General features: G+C 42.6%; 1 protein-coding gene across 1 annotated transcript in view; it reads left to right on the plus strand.

Moving 5' to 3' along the window:
- slc49a4 (solute carrier family 49 member 4) overlaps positions 1–3,411 on the plus strand; it is a 66,775-nt gene extending 63,364 nt beyond the window's left edge. The window contains exon 9 of the mRNA XM_086220864.1: positions 1,778–3,411. Coding sequence (XP_086076990.1) covers positions 1,778–1,893 — 116 coding nt within the window. The 3' untranslated portion in view covers positions 1,894–3,411. The remainder of the gene's footprint in view (positions 1–1,777) is intronic.
- The last annotated feature ends 13,181 nt before the right edge of the window (positions 3,412–16,592 follow it).

Genomic DNA, 16,592 nt, shown 5'->3' on the forward strand with positions numbered 1-16,592 from the left:
GAAACATCTCATTAACCTTTCACATCAGCATATAAATATTAGGGCTGTGTAATAAAATCCATAAAGCAATAACCATGTGCTTTTTTTCCCATTTGTGAACCCATACTGATATTCCAAGCCCAGTTATTGATATTGCATCACAGTTTATAGTGGGAAAATCATCTTGTGACCCATGTCTGTTAGGGCAGCTACATCGAAAGTGTTAATTAACAGTGTGTAACGATGCAACTTTGGAAAGATCATTCTAACAAATTGGAATGAAATAGTTCTTACTGTGATACAGTGTGATGTACGTAATAGTTTAACCAGGTGTTACTCAGTAGATTATGCTGAGTATCACAGAGTTTATTGTATCATATCATATTATATTGCAACTTATCATGATTAAATCATATCAGACTCCGTATATGAAGAGGTGCTTTCTAATATCCTGCCATAATGACTGTCGGTCACTGCAGGTCGTCTGTGAATGTCTTCCCATTGCTGATTGTCATCAACAAGGCTAATACTAGGCCAACACGTGGGCTGGAACAAATGTACAGGTGGACTGGGATGTCCATGTTTGTCTTTGGTATAGATTATATGGGAGCAATAAGGATTTGATTAATACTGAGGGGAAATTAAGCAGTGTCCTTCACACATCAACTTAAAACAAAATTGATATCGTGGTTACAAAGTACAATTACATGATGCAATTCCCCATTTGAGTAGTTAGATACATAGTGTATTATAAATGAAGCTATTGAGCTAGAGGAGTATATGATGAAATTACAAAGTAAAATTATTGCTTTTTTTACAGTGTGCAGTAGAAACACTATAACACATAGTGAATAATGATGAATCTGTATAGTGCAATTAAAGTATCCCATTACTGGTTTGAGGGAGTGAGATACATATAATTTATTGTCCATTGTGCAGTGATTATGTTAGAGGGGATAAGGCCTAGGAAGGCTGTGAGCCCACGTAGCCGCAGAGAAGGGAGGGGTTGTTAAGTTTGATGGCCACCTACAGAAATGACCTTGTGTGTCTCTCAGTGGAACGTCTGAGGTAGATCTGCCGGTTTCTGAAGGTGCTCTCTACTTTAACAAGGCCTTTGTGGAGGGGGTGGGAGATGGTGTTTAGAATACTCCTCAGATCACTTATCAGCCCCGGCTCAGCCACCATCACCACCCAGTGAGTGGATTTATATTCAGGGGTAAGACCTCCCATGGGACGAAAGAAAACTCAGTGTAATCTCACTGTTACTGAAGTAATTTAATAGAGACGCAAGGTCAGGGCATGAACAACAGTTAGGAGAGCACTGGAGAGGAGAGTTTTACAATATGAGGTAGTCCTTCTTCATGGCATTGCCAGGTCCATCTCAGATTTGGTCAGAAACACCAGAAGAACTTGTGAGTGTCCATTAAACGCTGTGACCCTGGCAAAGTCGTCAAAAGTGCTAATTCACCATAGAATGCACAACTGTAATTGTACTCCACATATCCAGATGTTTTCTGCACTTCACAAGTTTGATGGTCATGATTAGATTTTCGACATGAAGTGTGCGGATGCACCAAAGGATGGCACGTCTGCATCTCAGTGTATTAAATAGCTAAGATCAGAGCAGAGAGTTGAAAAGAGAGCAATGGAAACAGACAAATTTACAGTTGATTACTGAAGTAGAAGAGGAATTCTGATCACATTCTTTATTCAAGCTGAGAAAACAGCCCATATCTAACCTAAGAATCTCTGTCTCTGTCTCTCTCTCTCTCTCTATGTCTCTCTCTCCTGTCCACAGAATTGTCATGGCTGAACTGGTGTCTAACTGGCTCCTGTCTCTTCAGCCTCATCCTCATCCTCTTCTTCAGGGAGTCCTACGACCGCCTCTACCTGGACGTCTTTGTCTCTGTGTGAGACCACTGAGGAACAAGACAACTTGATAATAAAGGACTTAAATTGTTCTTGCACAAAGAAGAGGAGAAAAGGGAGATCACCAACACTCTTTTACTATGTAAGATTTTAGGATGTAAATATGTATATTCCCGCTGGAGCAGTGAGCATCACTGTTGTGGGCTCCAGAGACAAAACAAGACACAACTCTAAATCCATGTGTACACTTTTACTGACTCGAGGCCATTTGAGTGTCATGACCTGTTTCTGCACGTCTGTCTTTGTATGTACATAAACATGTTTTTGTGAACAGTTTTTATTGTTTTGACCAGGCACGGCGTGGCAGACTGTCAATCGTTGTGTCCAGATTTCGTTCTATTTATAGACGTCTTCTGTCGCCTTTGTGTGGCCTCTTGGTTCACGTTCTCGTTGTCTCTTAAACAACTGGACTACGCCCCACTACCAGGAAGTATGTGGTAATAACTGGACTGGCTCGTCAGCCAATCAGCAGCCTGGCTTTGCTGACGCGGGGCTGCTTGAGGGACCTCCTGGTGGTCTACTCCACCTGGCCCGACACAGTGCCTGTTACCTGGAGGCAGATACTTAAATCATGTTTTATCACTTTCTCATGGGGAATATGCAAAAAAAAAAGAAAAAAACCTAGCAGATTGACGACTGAACAGCAGCCAGAGCTTCAGGCTGGGATTGGCCATCAGAACTGTTACACCTTCACATGCCAGAGGTTGTTCGGTCTTTTTATGGTTGTGTCAGTTTTGAAGAGATTTGTGTTTTAACCCAATTATGTTTTGTTTTTACTTTTTTTGCCAGTATTTATTAGAACTGTCTCAACAATGTTGAAACGGGATGTTTGGTGATGATTTCAACCACAGCCAAGGCCCTCTGATGGAGGTTCATTTACTGGAAAGACACAAGGGTCACAAGCTGCTTGCCCTCTACAGCACCAGCAGATGTCTCTGTGCCTGCAGAGAATCTACTGACAAAAACTTTAAGGGAAAAAAGAAAAGGAAGCTGACACTTTTTGTATTTCTTAACTGGTAGAACTAAAGCTGTGACAAAAAGCAGACCGAGAAGAACTGAAACTTTGACTTCTTCAAGACAAATGACAAGATTTTGCCTTGCACAGCCCTTCTGTAAATGGTTCTACTGTGGGTTCTTTCCGAGGAGGCTACATAATGCATTTCCTGGTGCTTGGGCTCTCTCTCTCTCTCTCTCTCTCTCTCTCTCTCTCTCTCTCTCTCTCTCTCTTTCTGTTTTTTTTTTACTCTCCTTGTACAGAAAGGTTTGTCTTTTACCTTCTGACGTGCTGCCTTAATCGCCTGGTGCAGTGCGTTCGGCCTCCCTCTCTTGCACACTGTGACTAGCTTGTGTGTATGTATTGTTAAAGGTCACGTTCTTCTGTTCCGCAGCACTCACTCTGTGGTTTCCCTGCCGTTGGGTTATAAATGTCCTTGTTCTGTGGAAAGGAAAAAGAACAAATGTGATTGTTTAATATTTCCAGCACCTTATTAAAATTAACATTTTAACAATAACAGTACTGTTCTTCTTTCGTAAGTCTCTCAACTAGTTTTTGCTGCAAGACTATAAACATGCACTCTACAATCATGGAGCCAGTGTGACATCATCTGCCAGGTTTTTGGTGCTCTTGGTTGTCGCCCTCTGGAATTCTAAAAACTGGAGCTGAACTTTAATAGACAAGAGGTTGGAGCTGGAGAGGTGAAAGCAGCAGAGGAACAGACTGGTCGCCATGGTAGCAACATGTCAATCTTGATAACCCTGAGCTAAAAACAAACCATAGCACTTAGGATTTAGCGCTACTATGCACAACCACGAGTGAGCTGGTTCAGCTGAATGTGTCAGCAGGCCAACAAAGTTATAGTTTATGTTTTATAGCTCAAATCAAAATGTTTTTTTTTTTATGAATTACTGAACATATTGGACAAAGTATATGTGAGTAATACTGGACAATGCACTTGATTGTTTGAAAATAATGTTTTCATACTTTTTAGTGATGTTAGCCCTCGATTGCCATTAGCTTCAAGCTAAATATATACACTATCCCTTTATGCATTCTTTAGTCACAAAGCCGTAATGTAGGAGGGGAAAAACATCTTCATGAGCTCAGTACATCTATTTGTGTGTACTTGAAAGGCAAAATACACTATTGGGGGTGAAGTATCACTTTAGCTTTCCAGACTGTGAGGATGTGTATTTTCCTAAGAATCAAGCCCAGTGTGGCTTACAATGCAGTTCCAAAGTATATGGGGCACTTTTTGGTTCTTGACTTCTTAACACTGCAGTGGATTTTCTACTAAACACTGTGTGACCATGGACTCTATTAAATGCATGTAAATGTGCCAGCGTGACTTTGAAATGCTGACGCTCTCCTTTACTTTGAAGGTTTTTACATCTTTGAGCTATGTCATATCAACCCATTTGGTTGAGACACTAGACAGGAGCAACGCTGAAGCATAAGTCAAGGAGGAGACCTGAGACCTGAGAATATCAGGTCAAGAAGTGCACAGCAAGTGTGTGTTAGTGAAGGTGTCAGAGCAGGAGGGTTTCTCAGATGAGTTGTGTTACACTGGTAACATCTCCTATTTCTGTGTACAGAGCCAACATGAGGACATGTCATTACTTGCTCTCAGCAGGAGAAACGGTTTGTGAGCAAGTTGGCATCTAATTAAGATGGAACCTTTCAGAATGATTCATGTTACGTTAATAACGATAGGATATTTAAACCCTATTTTTTATCCTTACGGGAAGAAAGTAAAGCTTGATTAATAACTTCTTTTTTCTGACTAAAGTTATAAACCTCTTATCTTCCAATCACCCAAGCTTGAATGTTAGTTTGTAAATTGGTGAAAAGGTTGACCTGAACACACGGTGGTGCAGTGGTCAGCCCTGTCCCCTCACAGCAAGAAGGTTCCGGGTTCAAGCCCCAGCTCGGCCACGGGGTCTTTCTGTGCGAGTCTCCATGTTCTCCCTGTTCCTGCTGGGTTCTCTCCGGTACTCCAGCTTCCTCCCACAGTCCAAAGACATCAAGAGGGGACCAGGTTAATCCAGACTCTAAATTGACCGTAGGTGTGGCTGTGAGTGTGAATGGTTGTCTGTCTCTATGTGTTGGCCCTGCCATGGACTGGTGACCTGTCCAGGGTGAACCCTGCCTCATGCCTGAAGGCTGCTGGGAATAGGCTCCGCCCCCCTGCCCCCTTAACAGGGTAAGCGGTAGAAAATGGATGGATGCCCTGAACAAAGGAGATTGTCATCATATAGATGGGATGATCAAAGTATGATTAGTAAATAAATAGACCACATTCGTATTTCTCTATGATAATGACAAGAGTGTGACTTGTAAATTTAAACATTTCGTTTCACTCATTCATTAATAATCACAATAGGTTGTTGAATTGTGGCGCAGCAGGAAGGTCCTGGGTTTAGATCCTGTAGCTGTGATGGTGGGTTTCCTGTGAGTGCGTCCTCCTCCTCCCATCACCAAAGACATGTACACCACGTTAGAAAGGCAGATTGATCAGTCATTTCATTCTTTTCTGTACAATGATAATAAAGATATGCACTGATTATGGAGTTGATGGCGTAATGTTAGATGAGACATCCTTGTTTACTTGACTTTCAGGGATCTCCACATAACCTAGTGCCCACTAAACAGTTTTACAGTTGTAATCATGACTTGGATGCTATTTAAGTCATAAATTTATAAAGATTACATCACCAAGATATGAAAGTGGCTTTATTTCTACATTTTAAAAGTTCAGTAACAGGTAATTTGTTTGTAGTGTTGGCCTGTGTGATAAAAGAGCTGATTAGAGATTGATGGCAGGGTTTACTTTTGGATCATAGAGGGTGCCTGTAGGGAGCGCATTACATCATGCTCCAGTGGGGCCTGAACTCATTTGATGAGTTATTTTGGCAGCACACTAACGTTTGCACACATCATCCCAAGGCAGGGTAAGAAGACGCACTCAGAGGACACCTGCATAGCATCTTTGAGGTACAAGTCAGGGTGAGAACATGTGACATGCCGGCCCGACCTCCGTGTTTTAAAATCAACTATTCAAACCCTGCGTGTATAAAGGTCTCCTCCTCTCACCGGCCCCGCTGGACGAGCTCATGTGTGCAGAAAACTGGTGTAATCATCAATCTGGTTCCAGTTAGCATAGTGTGTGTATGTGTGTGTGTGTGTGTGTGTGTGTGTGTGTGTGTGTGTGTGTGTGTGTGTGTGTGTGTGTGTGTGAGAGAGAGAGAGAGAGAGTTTGAGGAAGAAATATTTATGAGGCGTCTTTCTCAAACTGGGGTCGTCTAACAGAGTGTGGGGACTTTGAGGGTTGTTCCCAGGCTATAGCCCCTGTCAGTGGGCATTCCAGCAGATCCAGATTCTCCGCTGCAGTCCATGTATGTCTTGTGATGTTAATGTGGTCTGATGGTTGTATTCTTGTGTTGGTTAAGTCAAGTTGGTTTTATTTGTATAGCCTAATCACAACAATAATTATCTCATGACACTACAAGTGGAGGAGGTCTAAAACCCACCCCCAACAATTCCCCATGAGCACACGCATCCGTGACAGCGGCAACAAAACCCTCCTAGTAACAAACAGAAACATCAAGTAAAACCAAGCTCAATGGCGGCGCCCGGAGGGACAGTAAAGACATGTGCCCACCAATACATTGTCCCAACCATTGATATCACAGTCCATCACTGTCCAGTTCATTAATTTCACTTTGTGTAATACCTTAAGTACCAAAAACTGATCTACAATCAGATTTTCAACCTGGACCTGAATAGATGAGACAATGCGGAAGAGGGATAGCTGGTGTCAGGCCAGCACTCCAACCTACCAATCACACGCAGGCAGAGACATTTGAGTGGATGTTGAGCAGCCAGCGAGCAACAACCTGTGTTATCGCATCGAAAGAGTTTAGAGAGGTGAAGTGTACAGTTACTGTCATTACCAGAGTATTGACAAGCCCTGATGGTACTGTCACTTTGATGCTTTTATTAACACTGGTCATCAAGTTATATGAGTCTCCTCTCTCCATCTCTCACAGACACACAACCTCCCAACTTTGTTGGCTTTAACCCTCCCACTCAGGTGTGCATCAATTAAGGAGTTGATGTTTCGCCTTGAACTTGGTTGTTTGACTACTGTGTGCTGGATATACACCAGCAGTCAAAAGTTTGGACACACCTTATGCAATGTTTTTTCTTTACTTTTATGACTGTCTACATGGCAGATACGCACTGAAGACATAGAGTAGATGAAGCAAAATACATGGAATTACGTAGCAAAGAAAAAAAAAGTTAAATAACCGTAAATATGTTTTATAGTTTAGACTCCTCAAAGTAGCCACTCTTTGCATCGCTGCAAACACTTGGCCTTCTGTCAGTGACCTTCATGATGTCATCACCTGAAATGGTTTAAATTCTCAGACCATCAGTTGTGTTGTGCAGAAGTCAGGTTGGTACACAGCTGACAGCTCCATTTGACAGCTGTTAGAATTCATATGATGGCAAGAACCAATCAGCTAAGTGAAGAGAAACGACCGTCCATCATTACTATAAGAAGAAGGTCAGTCAGTCTGGAAAACTGCACAAAATTTGAATGTGTCCCCAAGTGCAGTCACAAAAACCATGAAGCGCTCCAACAAAACTGGCTCACATGAGGACCCCCCAGGAAAGGAAGACCAGGAGTCTCTTCTGCTGCTGAGGATGAGTTCATCTGAGTCTCCAGCCTCAGACATCACAAGTAAACAGCACCTCAGACTAGAGCCCAGATAAATGCTTCAGAGTTCTGGTAGCAGACACGTCTCTACTTCAACTGCTCAGAGGAGACAGCAGGAATCAGGCCTTCATGGTCAAATGGCTGCTAAGAAACAGCCACTAAGGAAAAGCAACAAGCAGAAGAGATTTGTTTGGTCCAAGAAACACAAGGCATGGACATCAGACCAGTGGAAATCTGGGCTTTGGTCTGATGAGTCCACATTTGAGATCTTTGGTTTCACCCGCCGTGTCTTTGTGTGACGCAGAAAAGGTGAACGGATGGTCTCTACAGGCGTGGTTCCCACCGTGAAGCATGTAGGAGAAGGTGTGATGGCGTGTGATGGTGTGTGTGTGTGTGTGTGTGTGTGTGTGTGGGGGGGGGGGGATTGCTGGTGACACTGGTGGGGATTTATTCAAAACTGAAGGCACACTGAACCAGCATGGCTACCACAGCGTCCTGCAGCAACATGCCATTCCATCCGGTTTGCGTTTAGTTGGACCACCATTAATTTTTCAACAGGACAACGACCCCAAACACACCTCCAGGCTGTGTGAGGGCTGTTTGACTAAGAAGGAGAGGGATGGAGGGCTGCACCAGATGACCTGGCCTCCAGTCACCAGGCCTAATATATATATATATATATATATATATATATATATATATATATATATATATATATATATATATATATGGTGAATAAAATTGGGCCTAAAATGTTGCTGTTGCTATGCTAATGACATACACATTACTTTGTAGTTTGGCCTTGGTGTCTCGCAGTCTCTCTGTGTTTCCACAGATCCACCAGAGCCCCAACCGCCGCCTGCATCGCCCCCCCCCTCTTATTCCCTACTGTTACACTGGCCTGCGCTCCCCTTCCATGAACCAGTCTACCATCCAGTCCCCCATCAAGCTGGCTTGCTCTCCCTGCCTCCCCTACCAGAAGCTTCCTTCTTCAACTGTTATTAACATTTCCATGTTTCCCACATTTTGTATTGTAAACTGTTTTCTTGTCTGTACCAACATCTACTGCACGTCTGTCTGTCCTGGTGAGGGATCCTCCTCCTCACCCTGAGGTTTCTCAGATTTTTCCCTGTTAAAAGGGTTTTCTATGGCGTTTCTCCTCAGTCGATGTGAGGGTCTGAGGGCAGAGGATGTTGTTATGATGCCATGTGAAACCCTTTGGGACAAACTGGTGGTGAAAACGGGCTCTACAAATAGAATTGCCTTGCAGATATAAGATGTGGTGACCAAAAAAATCCTTGTAGGCAGCAGGCTGACAGCTGCTCTCTAATTGATTGTTTGCTACTACTGATTCTTAGAGAAAGACTAGTTGATATATACATGGGTTCTTCTCGGGTATTCCAGCTTCCTTCCACAAGGCAAAGCTGTGCAAGTTAGGTTAATCAGTCACTCTAAATTGACCGTAGGCGTGGCTGTGAGTGTGAATGGTTGTCTGTCTATATGTGTTGGCCCTGTGAGAGGTTGGCGATGTGTCCATCTGGCAGGGATAGGCTTCAGTCGCCCCACCCCCTTAATGGATAAGCAGTTTAGAAGATGGATGGATGAATAGTTGTTGTATTCCAAATCCAGAAAACGTATTGTTTTTTCTTAATGTATTTCCATTTGTTGACAATCTCACATCAATCATATTTTCCCAAAGGCTAAACTTTCATTTCCAAGAGCTGATCGGGCAAATAATGGGGGCCACTACGTCACACCAATAAAAAAAGTCATGTGTCAGCTGACCCTAGTCAGCTCATGATATTTGTTCAAACGGGTACAAATGGGACAAATGACGACTGAGGCTTGGAACCACAGGGCGCAGCACAAAGAGGTAGTCATTCGACACCTCATTACTCATAGGTGTGTTTCAAGCGTAACATTGTTTAAACCAGAGGGCCACCCGTCATTCTATGTAAAACCCAGTGTGTGCCAGGACTTGGTGTGTTGTGTTTCAATGTTGAACACATTTCAACCCGGGAGAAGTGGACGCTTCTCATGAGCTGGGTGAAGGCGAGTCATGTAGGGGAGCAGCAAGAATCCACGAAGCCATTGGAAGTGAAGCTGGCCGGGGAGGATGTGGCTGCCAAAGCCGTCTGAGATGAAGGGTTAGGGGAGGGGACGTAGCAGGCAAAGTTTCACGTTTTCTGGCATCAACACATGGAGGAGAATATCAGTTCCACGAGAGTTCATGACATGTGATGACAACGGTGCAACTGAAAAAAAGTCAAGCGTCTTCTATGCCAATGGTGCAATCACCTGAGTCATATACAGACTGTGGTGATAGGAATTTTTATATCAGGGTCATTGACAAAAAACAAAAAAACAGACTGAATGCATGTAATGTCATCAAGACCTTAATCAGAAGGAATCCACCGAGAGACAAGCGGAGTCAAGCTCACCTTAAGGAATGTAATGAAGATCCACTTCATTACTAGTATACTTTGATTTGTCTCATACTAGTATTGGCTAATTGGATACAGTGCTTGTAAGTAGTAAACACAAAGATGAAGCTTGAATATTTATTGAAGCTGATTGATTTATTAAAGCTGCCTCTCAGCAGGTAAGATTTAGCTCAGCCTGTGGAAAGAAGGAAATATTCCATATTTCAGTAAGTTTATGTCTTGTTTCTGTGTCTTCATGGGGGTGAAAATAAATTCAACTAAATTCCTCCTCACGTTTCCTGTGTAAATCCAGCTGCCACATGATCAGCAGAGTACAAACTGCTGATCATGTGGACTGAAAACAGAATTTGACATATTGTTGACGTGTTGCTGTTTCACCATCTTTCGTGTGCCTAACTCCATGTGAACGCAACTTTTTGTGGTATATTTTGTCAGTTAAGTTGCTACTAGTCCAGACTGACTGAGCCTGTCCCATCTCAACATCGAGCATAGACGTCACAGATATGCACAGTCTTACAGAGGACCACTCAGGTACTGTCTTGGTATAATTTCTAGGTGCCAAAAGTTTTAAGCCACAGAGAGATTTTGGGTAGACATCACACCTTACGGGGGTTGGGGGGGTGGTATCTGGTCAGACATCTGCACTGAGTCTATATACTGAAACTTGCAGGCACCAAGAATAAGATGAGAAATGAGTTGTCTGACCCCCTGATCATCCCTGAAGAGGGAGGCTGGTGATGTGAGCAAATTCTACTGATGCCTGAAGTGGGTGATAATAAGCTATGGAACTCTGCTGTATTGTCATCATCTTACATAAAGAGCAAGTATTACAAGGGCACACAAAGAAAACACCGTAAGAGACACTGACTGGCAAAGAAAGAAGTAATCCATATTGCAGAGGTCAGGCTAGATGTGTTTTCCTTATAATCACAAGAAAGATGAGTTAGACTCTATGTGTGTGGTAGCCAGAGTTCTCATGGGCTATGATACAAATAGCGCTGCTTATTCAGTGTACTGTCCAGAAACAGAGAACGTACAAAAGCAGTAGCCTATGAAATTCCCAACAAAGAGAGCCAAAGATAAAACAAATGTCTGAATCATGCTTAGAACATGGTGACAGGGATATACAGTACATCCCAGGGTCATTGACAGGTAAAAAATGTTGATGATGAAATTGTGATAACTGTACCAGGTGAATTTGTGCAGCATTTCTGGCACTTTAGCTGGACAGACTGGACGCACACAGCTGGGTCCAGTCACTCCAACTATAATCCTGCGGAATCCATCAAGAAACAAAAGGAGACCAGCTCACCGACACTGCTACCTTGTTCACTCTTGTGAACTCTACTCCCTCAAAGCTACAAAGAGTTAATGAAGTAAAGGCATTGAAAAAAAACTATGCTATGAACAAGTGGATGAGATCACTGGAGGAGAATGAGACCATTGATGCCACCCAGATGCTAGCAGGAAAACAGACAGAGGGGCTAGATGGGTTTACTCACTCAAGAGTCGCATGGACGGATGAGAAAAATATGAGGGGAGGTTCAGACAAAAACCGTGATGTCACTATGAGGAGGCATTCTCACCTACAGCTGATGCAGCAAGTGCAAGAGGGGTCATGCCAAAGGCAGTGGAGGAGGACCTCATCTACCAGATAGGTTTTCAGACATCTGCATGTGCCAGTTGATTTTGTAAGTCCATGTGGTAAAACAAGAAGATTTTTATTATGTCTTGGTGTTTTCTCCTTTGGGGGAATGTGAACATCCTGGTTCACTTAAATTCAAGCAACAATTGGAGGCAGACGCTTGTCCACCCTAAAGACAAAAAAACTCAGACACAATAAAAAAAAGCAACATGGTCCATGGCAAAGCAACCACGACACAACCAGATGGCACAACACAGGAGAGCCAACACCTCTGGTCAAGCCTTGGTCCACTTTCATCCAGAGGACAAGGAACTGTCCCTTGAGGACAGCGAGATACACATCTTGACCAGAGAAAACAAATGGTTTGAAGAGGGAGTTAAAGAAGCCATCTACATCAAACTGGAGTAACCGCACCTGAAAAATGGAGGTGACTGACATCACTACCTGTCACCCATCCTAGAGGACAGTCAGAACTGAGCACCTGCCATAGGAAATTCAATTCCGTTCATGGTTTGATTCCCCTGGCGCTGATGACACACATAAATAAAGACTGGGCAAATGACTCTCATGTGACCTCAATGACTCTGAAACTCAGAGCTCACATGCTACCTGACTCTGCAGAGCAGGGGTGTCAGGCTGGTCCAGTAGAGGGCTGTGTGGCTGCAGGCTTTCATTCTAGCCCAGCAAAGGCAACACCTGATCCAACCAATGAGCTGCGTGGACACAGCTTGGCTGATTTAAGTCGAGTCAGGTGTTGCTTTTGCTGGGTTGGAATGAAAACCTGCAGCCACACGGCCCTCTACTGGACCAGCCTGACACCCCTGCTGTAGAGGGTCACGCCACAAAGAGCTATTCAAGCCTACAACTCCCCACCAGTGACTTACAACTGAAATAGTCTCTCAGATGAGAGCTAACATGTCTTACATCAAACTGAAACAGTGAAGGTGACCTGGCACAGCACTGATTGAAGACACCCAATTCACCTCCCATGTCAGGATGTTTTTAACCAAGTGGAAGCAATTCTGGTGCAGGTCCAATTACCACACCAATCACCATTGTAGCTGGTAATGTTTAGATTTCCAATGGTGTTCCTGTTATAACTTAAAAGGGATTGATCAAACTCAGTTTGATTTATTGTATGATTATTTGACTCTGTTAAAAGGTATTATTATTTACAGTTAAAAGATTGATTTAATAATTATGCATTATTGATGAATGTTACTGTTTGAATGGACTCAGTTTTATATAGCGCTTTTCTACCTTAGCAGCACTCAAAGCACTTTACAGTGTCATCTCATTCACACACACACACACACACTGATGGTGGAGGCTGCCATGCAAGGCACCAACCTACTCATCAGGAGCAATTATGGGTTCAGTATCTTGCTCAAGGACACTTTGACATGGTCACCAGGGTCAAGGATCAAACCAGCGACCCTTTGGTTACGAGATGGCCACTCTACCCCTGAGCCATGCCACCCAGTTAAGAGACAGTTCAAACAGGTACATTTCATTGTATTTGTTACTGTATAGGATAACTACATGTCCCAGGATGCATTGCATGCAACAGGAAAAAAAAAATGCAGCGAACGCACTGTTTTCATTCCAGTGATGCCTTGCTCTAGTTTCAGAGAAGAGAACAGCGGTAGCCAAGGGGACTTATAGGAAAGATTTTTGTCATCTGTATGCAGCAAGTCCACCCTTTTTGATGTAAAGAAGAGTTCAGGTCCATATTACGTCGTCCTGTCCAGTCATTTTGATGGTAGTTATTCTACACAGCCTATTTGACTGACCTATGTAAAAGTATCGACAGAGCAATAGATGAGAGCAAGGATGTTTTTAAATTGGAAACATGAAAATAATGGTGATGCCCAAGATAACTATCTCTTGTAGTATGAGACAGGTGGTGGATGAAGTAACAAGATTGTTCTCTCAGGGAGGAAAATCTCCCGAAACTTGTACAGATTTGATTTCTTGCGAAAAAGCAGAGCTCTGATGCCAATTATTTTCCTATTGGCTAGTTGTAACAAAAAGTAGGTGTAAATTCTCCAATCGAGTGATACATTTATGGTATAAGCTACCTGGCTTTATTTGAAGAGGAGAACTATTCAGCAGGATTTCTCAACTAAGAGGAATGGCAATAGTACATCTCCTCCACAATGCTTGAACAGGGCTGGCCCTGGCCATTTTGGTGCCCTGGGTGCGATTGGGACTTGGTGCCCCCCACCACCACCACTAACAAACATCAGGGACCAAAATGGTTTCAAGACAAAAGGTATATTTTTATATATTAAAATGAATTAGAAAACAAAGGAACATATCAAAGAATGAATAAATTATTAGATATTAACAACGACCTGCCCTTTTGGAAACATTACTGACATAATATCAACATCATTAACAAAGTCAGTGATAGTGATAGCAAATGTTTTTGCTTCAACAACATGTATTGAAAAGGTGCTCTGTTGTCTGCAGGCTGTATACCTCAGTGAAGGGAGCTGGAGTCCTGGATGTGGTGGCACTGGTGATGATGGACCTGCAGCTGAATGTACAAATAAAATTAATTTAATTTGATTAAAACCTAAATTTAATTAGTAAAAAGTTGTAATTGTAGCATCCAACATTGTTATTATATTAATATTAATATTAATGTTAATATTACTACTACTAATAATAATAATAAAATAAAGACATAAAAGCACTATGAACTCATCTGAACTGAGCTGCGTCAGAGGGTGGTGTCACTGGCAGATCAGATGTTTCTTCTGATGTTTCCTGAGTGCATCTGGGCAGTTTGAGAGTAGATATTAGCCTACTAAGAGCAAAAACATGGCGCTGCAGAGCAGAACAAATAACTACTGTACCCTGCTGCACCAGCTGTGGGTAAGTTCAAACTTAGTTCAACTAAGTCATAATTAAGTTCAAAATGAATTATACTTAAGTTAATAAAAGCCTGCTCTACTGAGATAACATAACTGAGTAAAAACTAAACAGTTACACACATGCTGCTGGGCGTGGTGGAAATCATAAAATGTCACAAAACTCACTACTAGTAGTCAAAAACTTCTGCCACAGAGTATATTTTTTCCTTTGGCTTAATTTCCGCCAATGTGCGACCCAGTAATCCAGTGTAGACCTAATTTATTGATATATTTCAATATCAATCTAGCGAACTAAAATGTGCTGCAATGCCAAGTGGCGCTCACATCTCTGGTGCCAGCCAGTAAGTGCAGATATCTGTGTTTGTGGATAAGTTAGTGTTAGTGTTATCACTGATATTTTTCAGTGAAATTTCAGCACACGAAGGAGCTGTTATCCAGATAGCTAGCTACTGGCTTGCCATTCAGTCTAATATTCCTTCTGTAACCTTATCTGAGTCCAACATTTATCGTAGCATTAGCTTTATTGCTACTTATCTAGCTAGGTGGTACAAATGAAACGTCTAACGAGGTCACGCACAGAACGGCATTGAAAGATAACATAAGATGACATACCTCTATATTGGCCTTTCTTTTCCTCCTCCTCTTGCCTTCGTTTCCTCCCTTGTGCACTTGAAGGCTTGGACCGTTTCATTTTTATGAAATGCAGGTCAAATGTAAATATTAGTCCATCTTGATCAAAACACGGACTTGGGCTGTCACACATGCGCATCAAACCCTACCTCTGGAAAAAATAGGATGTTTTACCCATTGGCAAATTTCTATTTACTTATCATTTTTCCTGGCGCCGCCTTGACAATGTGGCAGCCTAGGCGACCGCCTATATCGCCTTTGCCTGAAGCTGGCCCTGTGCTTGGCAACAGCACAGAGCACAGGTACAGGATGGCCTATACATGGCTTCATACCCACAACATCTTTTCCATGGCAAGGGCAACAACTGGCAGCGCAACTATTACTTTCAGGAAATAGTAGATTACATGTCTATCAAGGAAAGTAACAGATTTGATGTTTAAGGGAGTGGAAACTGCTGAGGAGAATGTTGCCCAATGTGAGGGGTGCCGTTATATGCTGACGGTAAAATGTTTTGGTTCATTGCAAATAAGATACACAAAAGTTATAAAGGCAAGTCAAAGGCATGGAGATAAAAGAAGATGTAATCAAACTAACTCAGTCACATGAAATGTACACAAAGACAGTTCACCCAGACAAGAAGTATGGAGCCAGACACAAAGGCTAAGAAACTCTGACAACTAGTCCACTGCTTTTAGTTTATTACGTCCAAAAGTTATAAGCCACAGAAAGGTTCTGATGAGATATAACATCTCACAGAGAAATTAAGTGCATCAAGTCAGACAACGGCACTGAGTTTACAAGTGGAGACCTGCAGGCACTGTAAACCAGGAATAAGGGGAGACATAAGAAATCTGGCCCCCCATTCACCCTTGCAGAGGGAGGCTGGTGAACTTTCCATGATGTAAGGAAAAGCTTACTGACAGAAAGTGAGTTATATGATCAGCTGTGGAACGACGTGACACAGACAGCATTTTAACTGAGGAACACTTGCTACAGTGGGCACACAAAACACCATCAGAGCCATTGACTGGCAAAGAACCAAGTGTCTGGCTCAGAGTGTTTTCCCTAAAATCACAAAAAAGGTCAGTTAGACGCGATGTGTGTGTGAAGCATAGTTCGCATGACTATGATAAAAATAGCGCTGCTTATTTCGTGTACTACTAAAAAGAGAACGCACAAAAGCAGTAGCCGATGAAATTCCCAACAAAGGGAGCCAAAGACAAAACAAATGTCTGAATCATGCACAGAACATGGTGACAGGGATATAGAGTAAATCCCAGGGTCATTGACAGGAAAGAAAATGTTGTTGAATAAATTGTGATAACTGTACCAGGTGAAGTTGTGCAAAATTGCATTTCTGGGA

This window comes from Aulostomus chinensis, chromosome 12, assembly GCF_037954235.1.
Source record: "Aulostomus chinensis isolate RoL2024-O1b breed Wild chromosome 12, RoL_Achi_v1.0, whole genome shotgun sequence".
Taxonomy (NCBI): Eukaryota; Metazoa; Chordata; class Actinopteri; order Syngnathiformes; family Aulostomidae; genus Aulostomus; species Aulostomus chinensis.